The 12,160-nt window shown below is 42.2% G+C and overlaps 1 protein-coding gene across 1 annotated transcript in view; it reads left to right on the top strand.

Annotated features, from left to right (window-relative positions):
- Nucleotides 1–12,160, top strand: part of alk (ALK receptor tyrosine kinase) — a 398,068-nt gene that overhangs the window by 353,817 nt on the left and 32,091 nt on the right. Inside the window, exons 12-15 of the mRNA XM_072364756.1 lie at nucleotides 5,561–5,726; nucleotides 7,013–7,160; nucleotides 10,981–11,091; nucleotides 11,820–11,961. Coding sequence (XP_072220857.1) covers nucleotides 5,561–5,726; nucleotides 7,013–7,160; nucleotides 10,981–11,091; nucleotides 11,820–11,961 — 567 coding nt within the window. The remainder of the gene's footprint in view (nucleotides 1–5,560; nucleotides 5,727–7,012; nucleotides 7,161–10,980; nucleotides 11,092–11,819; nucleotides 11,962–12,160) is intronic.

Raw genomic sequence — 12,160 nt, forward strand, 5'->3', positions numbered from 1 at the left:
TTTACCTCAGTTAATTTGGTTGTTTCTGAGCCCCGTTTTACCTCAGTTAATTTGGTTGTTTCTGAGCCCTGTTTTACCTCAGTTAATTTGGTTGTTTCTGAGCCCTATTTTACCTCAGTTAATTTGGTTGTTTCTGAGCCCTGTTTTACCTCAGTTAATTTGGTTGTTTCTGAGCCCTGTTTTACCTCAGTTAATTTGGTTGTTTCTGAGCCCTGTTTTACCTCAGTTAATTTGGTTGTTTCTGAGCCCTGTTTTACCTCAGTTAATTTGGTTGTTTCTGAGCCCCGTTTTACCTCAGTTAATTTGGTTGTTTCTGAGCCCTGTTTTACCTCAGTTAATTTGGTTGTTTCTGAGCCCCGTTTTACCTCAGTTAATTTGGTTGTTTCTGAGCCCTGTTTTACCTCAGTTAATTTGGTTGTTTCTGAGCCCTGTTTTACCTCAGTTAATTTGGTTGTTTCTGAGCCCCGTTTTACCTCAGTTAATTTGGTTGTTTCTGAGCCCTGTTTTACCTCAGTTAATTTGGTTGTTTCTGAGCCCTGTTTTACCTCAGTTAATGTGGTTGTTTCTGAGCCCTGTTTTACCTCAGTTAATTTGGTTGTTTCTGAGCCCCGTTTTACCTCAGTTAATTTGGTTGTTTCTGAGCCCTGTTTTACCTCAGTTAATTTGGTTGTTTCTGAGCCCTGTTTTACCTCAGTTAATTTGGTTGTTTCTGAGCCCTGTTTTACCTCAGTTAATTTGGTTGTTTCTGAGCCCCGTTTTACCTCAGTTAATTTGGTTGTTTCTGAGCCCTGTTTTACCTCAGTTAATTTGGTTGTTTCTGAGCCCTGTTTTACCTCAGTTAATTTGGTTGTTTCTGAGCCCTGTTTTACCTCAGTTAATTTGGTTGTTTCTGTGCCCTGTTTTACCTCAGTTAATTTGGTTGTTTCTGAGCCCTGTTTTTTGTGCACTTTCTCCTTGGAGGACCTGCCCTGCATCGCCTTGAGTTTTGTTCTGCTTGTAAAGTCTTGTGCTCTTTGTCCTGAGTTCTGCCAGCATTGGGGCCCTCACTTCTAACACACACAGCAGCTGGTTAACACTGCGGAAAGGTTTATTTATAGCTGAATTATGACCTTTTTCCATTCCTTAGTGTATGAAGCACTGAACCCTAACTGTATTTGTCATTGATGCTAACCAGTTTTGCTGCCTGGTGAGCCTGTGAAACTGAAAACAAATGAATAAATGGTTTCACAGGGGACTTTAACAGCATTTGCCAACTGAAAGCAACCAGGAAAAGAGGCAAGCACTTGGTCCGGTGTCAAAGCAACGACACCAAATCACTGAGCTGCTACAGCTTTGACTCTCACAGTTAGACTCTCCGTGAATGACAACTTGTTGGTTGTTCACTATACATATCGAGAGATGTGGACTACCGCGCTACATCATAATATATTGCTTTGCTTTATTGACCCCTTGCTGTCGCTCTGAACGCAGCTTCAAAGATCTGACTGACTCGGTTGTTTCTCCCTGTTCCGTCCAATCCCAATCATGGCTACAGTATAAATGAAGAAAATGTCAGAATTATAAACACAGATCCGCATTTGACACAACATGCCTTTTAGTGCGGAGTGATAAAGGCCCGGTCCATCTGTCTCTTTGACCATCTGTCTGTCACACACACACACGCGTACAGTTCCTCAGATGGCGCTGATCAGTGTTTTCTAAAACTGAAAGGATTTCTGTTTGCCATAATGCATATTTGTATTGCTCTCAGGCTTGCCTTTGTTGGTCAAACAGAACTCAATTCTGTTTTATTTATGGAGCACCAATTCGCATCAAAAAACCATCTCAAGGCACTTTCCAGAAAGAAAAATGACATGAATCGTGACATGTTTGCTGTTGACAAAAACATTCAGAGGGAATAAAGGCTGCTGGAAAACTGATGTGAGTGTTTCAATCCAATCAGATGTTTTTTCCTCTTTTTTTTCCCTCTGATGTCTGGAACAATTCCTCCCTGATGAACACCAGTGCCCCTCTCTCTGGTGGAAGCCACAGCTTGTTATGATAATTGCACACTCGCGGTGGCACAGTTCACAGAAAAGAGGAATCATAAAATACTCAGGCAGAGAAACAGTCTCACAGGGATGTTTGTCCAAATGTTTGTATGCATGTGCATTGCAAGTCAAAGGGGACGATGAGTATGCACAGCACTTATCAGCGAGGACTCTCATCTGTGAGAGCTCATCTTGTTTTTGTTTTCTCTGCCAAGTGCTCATCACACAATGGCTCATTACCCCAGCTGTGTGGTGAGTTTGGGGGGTTTATGTACGTGTGTTTATGAAACCACACTCATATTGATGGACCAACAAGATCGATAAGATGGGCTGAAGTGTGAAATCACCTGCACCGTATGCAGTGAAACCGGGGAGAGCTAAAAGTCGAGCTCATTTTACACAGCGGAGATTTTATTCATGCCGAGTAGCGGAAATGTATCAACAAATGATAACATAAGAATTAAAAAACGGGTATTTCACCTTCACATCTCTCTTAAGCAAGTCCCTCTTTAACTCATGACCATGTCAGAGTTATGCTTTAAAAATAGGATTTATATATAAAGGACTAAAACCATCGTCATATGGCTGAAATACACATCCTAAGAGCTTAAGTCAGGGCAACTGGACTCCTTATTGGATCTTGAAGACGTTTCAGCTCCCATCCAAAAGGCTTCTTCAGTTCCTTTCAGAACGTTAACACTTAACAAGCAGCGGTATGATGTGTTCGTACGACTGAATCTGCAGCGGATCACGTCCATATTATGCAGAAGGGATCAGGTGATGTTGTTCATCCTGTTTGTAAAAACTGGACGAAATGTTCAGAGCTGTAAAACTGTCCTATTCTCCGTCAGTCCGTTGCCAGCGAAGTTGACTGTTACTTGTCTGTGATGTAATAGGTCAACTGAAAAAGGTCAACGCTGAAAAGGTGCATATCACCACCTTTTCAGAGCAGAGTTTGACATACTTCAATCAATAACTCATTCCCCTTCTGAGCTTGTAAACTGAGACAAGGGCAATAGTCTAATTAAATGGCTTTGTCAAGCTGACTTAACTGGGATTGGAAACATTTGGACATACTACTTCTGGCTGGTCGCACAGGAATACTAAAGATGGTAAAATTCCATCATAGAGGTGCATTGTTTCCATATCTTTGTAGGATGTCCATGGTATCTTGATTAGTAAGATAAGGGAATCTGTCCCTTTAAGGAACGAAAAGAGGACCGTAAATAAGGAGGTTTGCTTGAGAAATCCGTGCAAACACATTCTTAAAAGGCTTGAGTCTGATAAAGTCGGTGTCAGTGACGCTTTTGAACTCTACACGTAAAATCTAAGAGATATATATTAGAGATCTCTTACATTCACATTGAAGTGGTTTTTTGCCATTTTTTCTGAAAATGATTCACATGAGAGATGGAAACACATCATGGAAATCTTTCCATTCAGAACAGCAACTTTAAGGAATCTCTTGAGGACTCGTCTCCTTTCCTAACACCTCCAACGCCCTAACATAACTAACTCTACCTGTACGCTACCTTTTTTAATAGACCTAACAGGTTTTAACAGGTTTTAGCAGACTTCTCTTGCTGCTGGTGTTCACGGAAAGATGCCAACACTTTGTCTGAGATATTTGTCGTCCACATAGATTTCAGCAGTGACGCTGGTCATCATTAGCAGTGAGAAGTATTTTTACAAGCCCTTGAAAGGAGGATTTTAGTTTAATTAGAATCTATTCACCGGAGACACAGCTGATGTTTTGAATGGAGCTTTATTCAAGCGCTTTGTTCATTTATCCACATTCAACATTGGACAAACATACTTATAATGGGTTGAATGAATGAATTCATTTTATTTTAGAACATGTACAAAAGAAAAAAATGTATGGAACTATTTGTACATACAAAAGAAATTTAAAAAAAAAGAGAAATTAATAAAATAACATAACAAAGAGCAAAGATATAACAAAACACCACACATTGTTCGAAAAAGGAGTGGGAAGAAGTATAATACTTTTTTAATTTCTAACTTCTTTTTAACTGCTCTTCAGTTTGTAACTGCACAGATATCCTAACTACATAATACACCAATATGCATACATACCATATATACACTTCATGAATATATAATCACATAAATAAATATATACTACATACATATCCCTGTAGATATAAATATATATATAAACTATCCCCATAAATAATTATATACCATATACTAAGTTAGTTATAATATAACAATCAACCGTATTCTATTTAAAGGTTTATCCCTCATCATCCTCCATTAACATTCTTCCTCTTCCATGTACTTGTTTAAACATATTTTTCATACCTTTTTTAAAACAGATTTATATTTGCACTTTGTTTTATTTCTGTCTCCAGACAAAGTCCCCTCATATCTCGATACGCTTTTCATATGTGTTTGAAGGTTTTTTAAACCTTAGATTATATCCACCCTCCCTTTCTCTAAACATTCCTTGTTTTTTTCTTTGGCGATAGATTATTTCTCACTTTGTGCATTATTTGTGCCGCTCTGAATTTGACCAGATCCATAAATTTGTTGGTTACAAATGAATTGCATTGTTTTCATGGATGAAACTGTCTAAAGCTGACCAAACTTCTGAATTACTCCCCTAAAGAAAAGACCTGGCTTGCTGCTCGAAATAACACGTGTTAGTTGCCAGATATCTACAGCGTGTACACAGTAAATTTACCCTGTGCCTGTTGTACAGGAGCTGCTTTCTTTTATCAGGGCAGAGGCACTCACGTGCACACAATAGATCGTTTGTAAGAAAATGCCTTTATTTTCCCTGTTCAGAGAGACCCGAGCTTGCTAAAAGAGGTTTTACTGGAGTAATACTGGAAGTAAATGATGGATGAAGATTTGTTCTAAAAGCAGACAACTCCTGCTGAAATCTGAAAAAAGTAGAAAAATATAAAAAACCTCTGAGTTGTCTTGGCACTGCCTCATCTTTTTTCTCTCGCTGACTTGTTCTTTTCTCTTTTTTGTGGCACTACTATAATTCCCTATAATCCACCCTCCTCTGCAATGAATTAGAAGTACCCTGGGAGCAAGAGGGAGAAGAGGTGCTTCTCTGGTCTGGTGTCTACCTTAAATCAAGATTAGGTGCTGCAGCATTCAGCTCCCTCATGTCCATCTGACAACACTGATCGGGAGCTAATTACAGTGAATAGAACTCCAATTAGCACAGACACATGGGCTTACATGGGAAATGAGGAGAAATGTTTGTCACCTGTGGTCCTGTCACTGCCCCCCGCTGCAGTTGTGAATATGATAATAGATGCATGTCATGAGTGGCTCTCGCTCTGAGGTTTGATCACTCAGTATGTAATCATTTCCTGCCGTGGGAAATGTTGAGGAGGAATGAATGACAGACGAACAGAAGAGTGACGAGTCTTTGCTTTGCATTAAGCTACCACATCGTCTTTCGTCTGCATCTGTGACTGAAAGTGTCTTTTTACAGCTGTGTGAGCTCCATAAATCACTAAATCTTGTTCTTTTTCCTTCATATGCAGCCAAACAATGGATTTTTCACACCTGTGGGGCTCGGGGCCCCGAAGGCCCGAATCCCAGTCAGTGCCTCAGCTCCTACAGGAACAGCAACATCAATGTGTCAGTGGGAACCAGAGGGCCCTTCAAAGGCATTCAAATGTGGCGGGTCCCAGAAACAGGCACCTACAGGTAGGACTGAGGCCGGTGTGCAGAGCGTCGGAGCCCATTTTCAGCTGAGTAATGCAGCTTTTCCTGAAGGGTCTCACTGTGATGCCCGGCCAGGCACAAGCCACATGCACTTGAGCTGCCGAGCTCTCAGTAGTTATAGTATAGAGCGCTCACTTGACATCTCTGCAACTCAAATTTATGCAGCAGTTGAGACTCTTCTTAACGCCCACGTCTACTACTCCACACGTTGTATCAATCCTCCACAAGCAAACCGATGAATTTTACACTCAGAGTCTTGCAGGAAACGGTACAGGCTGGAGTAATAGCTGTTAAATAGCACGATTCACTCTACACCTGAGTCCAAAATCCCAAAACTACCCACATGTGTCCTTTTGACCGCAGTTTAAGGTCTGGTAACACCTCAGCAATCAGCCCTACTTCGACTTTAAACGGCGTAGTGCTGCACGATAAAAGCTGCAGCCTTTTACTAAGATCAATATTCCTCTTGTAGGCTCTCATGACTATATGAGGCATTTAAACTTGGATTTGACGACTCCAAACCTCCCACATCAACACAAAAACAGGCAGCCACACAAACACACGTATGCTGCTTGCCAAAAGCCTTGAGCGATAAAATAATCTTAAAACATGTCCTCAAGTTTCCGAAAATGCACTCTGTCTGCACACAAACAACACAATTGGTCCTGATGCGGCCCTGTTTAGCTGGCAAGGTTTGTAAATGAAGCTGACAGACGGCCACAGAGATGAATATGTGCTCCGCAGCTCCCAAAAGTCATTAGGCAAACAGCTGAGGTAGATACTACAGAGCAGCGAGCAACATCCTCCATCTCCCCACCAAGCTCCACAACCAGGGAAGAAAATACTGAAGCATTCCCAAAAACCTGTCAAGTTGGTTTTAGTTGTTGTTTTTGTTTTGTTTTTCAAGCATTTTAAGAATGTGTTTTTCTGCAAAGGTGTGTGTCTGGTTTTGTGTATGTCGGTGCCTCAGAATGGTGTGCCATGTTGGTCAAAGACTTTCATTCCAAACAGCTGGCGTGAGGTTTGTGTTTTAGTGTTTCCAAATTACTTTGGCTCCTGTTTAGCAGTCATGAAACTGCCAGGGTAATGTATGAGAATTCGGCCTCATGTTGCTTTAGAAAACAGCAAAGCTTCAAATACACAACGAATGCAACCTCGTGTTGGTGTGTTTTTTCTGCTCTCAGCCAACCTTTCAAAGCCAAACGGTAGCACTCTATTCTTAAGATAAGTGTCATCTTAAGGATCTCTCTAACTTTGTAAAACCACAGGATCACTGCCTATGGTGCAGCTGGTGGGCAAAGTGTGTTGGCCACGAGAAGGTCACATGGTGTCTACATCGCAGGAGACTTCCTGCTGAGGAGGGGAGAGCTCCTTCACATCCTGGTGGGACAACAAGGACAGGACGCCTGCCCCAATGTGAGTCTTTGTATTATATAACATTGTGCAGTTAACGGTTGCCCACATACGTATATGTAAAGGTGAAAATTATTATTTACCTGTTCAGCCATCATATACAGTCAGGAATGTGTTGAATTCCCTTAAAATTGTGCCATTGCTTAAATTCTGTTTGAAGCTCTCTGTTTCTCATTATCATGAAGAACCCTGAAGGGTCTGTTGACCTAACTTTGGTGATCATTCCATGAACTAACCATTTATGGTCTGAAAAAACAGTTTAATTGTCTTAAACCGCCGTCTGTGGCTCATAGGCTTGAATTTTTAGGGGGATCCAGGAAATCTATCGTCTGAATATAGATAGCATTTTTCCTCCCCAAATGAAATAACACACTTCTGGGTATGTTTAGACTCATTATCCTGTTGTTTAAGCCATCCTCTTTTAATCTTCAGCTTTTTTACAGACTGTGATGTTTATTTCCACAACCTTCTGGTATGATTTATTCCATTCTTCCTTCTATAGATGGAATATTCCCAATGGGCTACAACACAAGCCCAAATCATTAGAGAGGCGTTCTTATTAAATTCTTTTTCCCTCCGAGTGTATCTTTGCAAGGTTCTTCTCCAACTTCATCACCCCGCAGGACGTGTCTCTGAGGTGCATCTAATTTGTTTAGATGTTTGTGTGCAAACTTGTGAAGCTGAAAATTGTACAAAAGACGGACAAAAGCTTTTCTACTCACGACTCTTCCACAGGTATCTTGTGGAGGCGGGTGTGGCTGAACAGTAAAATCGATGAACACCACTTAAAAGCAGAGGCTGAAGTGCACAAACTTTTGTAAAAAAAAAAATAACAAAAGAAGTAAAAGGTATTCAGTCATTTCATAAAGGTGAAAAAGTACAGGCGAGGTCAGGCATGAAAGTGAAATGGGAAAATCTGACACACCTCTGCCAAAAAACCCTCAAACAGTTGATTTAAGCAAGGCGACAGATGAGGAAAAACTTTCTAATACGTTCTTCCATGTGTAGATGGACACATCGGTTGTCCTTTCTAACTTTTACTACCCGGCCATGCAGGTCTGAAGTGATCTTAGGGTTGGAAAAGCTCACAATGATGCAAAAACAAATGAAAGAAAAACAATAGAACACATAGTGAGTAATGAACTAGATTTTGGAAATGTAAGGAGCAGAAAGTACATGTGCTTGTGTTAAATTGTACTGGTTAAAAGTAAGAAGTTTGCTCCAGAGAGCGTGAGAAGGTCTTTTGTACTGAAACTTCATTCTGAGCCCAGTAAGCAGCTCTTTCTGGAGCTTTCTGGGCTTTAGGGACTCTCTGAGGCTCACCAGTCGAGCTCCTTCAGGAACAGCGTACCTTTGTTTGCATTTGTCCACAGATCGGAGCCATGAGGTGGCTTAATGGAAAATCAGAAGGTTGCAGAAGATTACATTACATTCATTAAGCAGATGCTTTAAGGCAGGGCTGTCAAACTCCAGTCCTGGAGGGCCGCTGTCCTGCAGGTTTTAGATGCTTCCCTGCTTCAGCGCACCTGAATCAGATCAATGCATCATTAGCAGGCTGCTGCAGAACTTAACAATCTTTGGAAGAGATCCATTTCATCTGAATCAGGTGTGTTGAAGCAGGGAAACATCTAAAACCTGCAGGACAGCGGCCCTCCAGGACCGGAGTTTGACATCCCTGCTTTAAGGCTAAGTGATTTAACAAGTGACGAACACATAAGTGTGTATGTGGTGTTCAGGATCATGGCCTAACCGGGCGCTCACACCTAAAGCATATTGAGCGGCCGTGGTCGCTCAGGGCGCTCACAACCCGCCGCCTCTGCTGCCGAAGCGGCCAAGGAAGTCGAAACGGCTGAAGGGGCCCAAGGGGCGGGGATTTCAAATAGCAGGCATATATAATAATCCATCTATACATCGGTTCCTGCAGTAATAAGTTTCTCCTCCGTGGTTTTCCTCTCGCTCTGCCCTTTTCCGCCTTTGGAATCCAGATTGTGGCGTTTGGCGTGTGTCACGTCACTGCTCATTTGCATAAAGTTGAGCCTCTCTCAACTTTCGAGCTCACGGTAGGAACGGAAGAAATGCCCAGCTGAAAGCTCTGAGCTCAGTGGGAAGGAATTATTTCAATTTCAAGATGACTCCTCAGCTGCGAAAGCAAAGCCGCGGCTGCTGATTGATCAAGTTTTTTTATCTCCAAACCTTTCCAAAGGATTATTGTAAACAGGCTGTTGGCCTCACAGACTGAGTTCCAGTTAGATCTGAGATGTTACAGCAAAGATAAGATGCTACTTTAGCTAAAATATATACTATTTTATTTTGACCATTTGGCCTTTCAGACATCAGTTCATCTTCGATTGACTTTAATGTTTACGGTAACACGTTTTTTGAAGGCGTATCTACACTTTTGCACTGCAACAGCCAAAAAACCTGCAGCTTTTTCCATGAAGCACGTCAGTCTGGTTCATTTCATCTTTATTAACTACTTGTATCATGGGGACAAACCCAACGCTGAGCACCTATTAGAGACACGTCTCAGAACAGGTATAAAGGTTATTCAGCTCATCTGGCAGTGAGTCAGTGGCATCCTGCGTAGCTGCGGGTGCCTTTAAAACCTGTAACTGTGTTCAACAAGCTTCGTGAGTTGTTGAGCTGTCTCAGTATTCCCACTTGGCTGGTTTGTGGTTTTGTTTTTAAGAGGCAGCATGTGCAGCTTAGCAAGCAGGGGTCCTCACTACTGTCATCCAGTTATTAGTTGTTATCACAGAAGCGCTCTGTACGGACAGCCGAGAGGGAGCAGAAGTGAAACTAAGGTTGTTTGTGGTTCCTCTTATTATCTTCACATCCAGATTTCCCAGTAGTGACGGAAATGACGAGACCGTGATTGTCTTGAATGTTCACAGACTTACACGCACCTCATTGTGCTGCTGTCCGTCTCTCACACAAACCCAACATAATACAGAGAGAAGCTGTGACGACAGAACAGGCTGAGAGCCAGTGAAGAAGACTCGTCTGGAGCATTTGAACACACTCCCTCTTACCTTCCCTAACCGTCAATCACCGCCGGTCACCCCTGCCCCCATTCAAGGCCATCGGAGTTCAGACAGATGAGTGTGTGTGTTTGTATGTGTGAAGTTCAGACGTAGCGGGGCAAGGAAACTGTGTTCCTTCACTCTCAAAGTCGGACTGGCTCCAGGCTGTTCAGCATGACGGCGCACACAGAGCAGAAACATCAATTCATGAGATCTCAGCCGGGGTAAAGTCGCTGTATCTGACATCATTCACCAACAAAATGTCCAGCTCCATTTTTGTTAAGGGGCTGTTTCTCTGGGAAGCAAAGGGAGACGACAAGCTGACGGGAGACCTTTATGGGGCCATGCAGTGCATCTGCTGTGTTTCTTTTTCTTCTTATTATCTTCCAAGGTTTTTTTTCTCCATACCCCTTCAAGAAGATGACTTGCTTCGTGACTCATCCAGCCAGCAGCTCAGACATGCCAGCTGTTTTTGGTATCCAGTAATGTATAATGATACAAATAAGTTTGAAAAGTCAGAAGACTTTTTTCCAGTTACCGTGTGATTAATTCACAATGAAGAGGATGAACAGGGATTATAAACCGAAATCACTCTTTTCCTGCATAAGTAAAGTAGCTGCTTGCATTTCAGCTTATGTGTGAATGTGAATATTTCTGCTCTGTATCTGCTCACCATTATGATGCTAAACTGTTGGACCCACAGCAGCAGGAGGAAAGCATCTGCTCCGTCTTCTGGTAGGCAGCTGGCATCCATGATAAAAAATTCTTCTGTTAACTGACGTATCTCTCCATGCCTGCAGGCTAATGCCATCCTGAATAAGTTCTGCCTGGAGCAGAGCGGCCCGGTGCTGAACGAAAGTCAAGTGAAAGGGGGCGGAGGAGGAGGAGGAGGGGCCACATATGTATTCAAGGTGAGATGGAGCCGCTGAGAGAGTGATGCATTGTGGGGATTGATGCCTTTACATGGGAAATATTGGAATGTAGATGTTGGTAGAGATATGTAAGATATTCCTTAACTTAACCACGGACTGTCTTTTCAGATATTTTTTGAAGTTCTTGGTGGATGATATATAAAACATGAGTTTTATCAGAGAAATATTCATCAATTTACAGTCACTTTCACAGATTGTGAGTCGTTAGGATGTCATTTCATAAAGGAATTTGATTAATTTACTATATTACTGATATATTCGGCATGGATGGGTACACACCTGGATGCACTGATTAATTTCCCATAAGAGGAGTTTGCTTTCTTGCTTTAAAAATGTCTTTTGTCTCACGATGAAGAGGAAGCTCGATGGTTAGATGGTCTACCTTTGTCCACTGCCCAAGCTCGCGAATTCATTGGTAATCACTTTAATCCGTGCTGTGTTTTCGGTGTTGGACCAGGTATTAGATGGGCCGGCACCTTGTACAAACTGAACAAAAGAGGCATATTAATTACCGGACATGAGGTAGTAGTAGGTGGATTATGTTCATTTTGGTCAGAGCTGGAGTGCTGCCTCTGCTTCTCCTTCGGTTTCTAGTCTTTTGCTAAGCTAACCAGCTACTGTACCCACAACCAACTAATTTTAGTTAGTTAGTAAAAAGTAAAACTCCTTTTTTTTATGACCAACATATAGTAACTGTTAACACCTAGGTGGAGAGAGATGGATACATCCCTTTCATCATCGCTGCGGGCGGAGGCGGCCGGGCCTACAGCAGCCAATCAGAGACCCAGCTGGAGCAGATGGACTATGACCCCAGCCAACCAGGACGCAATGGGAAGTCCCACGCTGCAGGTACCCTACGCATAGCTTTAATGCCTGTCTGCTGCTGTATGTCTTGGGAAAACTGCTACAGAAGGAAACAGCCAGCTGAATGAAGACGAGCTACGTGTTCAGTCGTAGTCGTGCACGCCCTGAACACCCTGAAGGTTTAAGTCTTAATGTATGTGTCAGAAACATTCCACCTCTGTGCGCCAGGGTTGTGTTTAAACAA

The sequence above is a fragment of the Leuresthes tenuis genome, unplaced genomic scaffold (genome assembly GCF_036924035.1).
Source record: "Leuresthes tenuis unplaced genomic scaffold, fLeuTen1.0.hap1 SCAF_15, whole genome shotgun sequence".
Taxonomy (NCBI): Eukaryota; Metazoa; Chordata; class Actinopteri; order Atheriniformes; family Atherinopsidae; genus Leuresthes; species Leuresthes tenuis.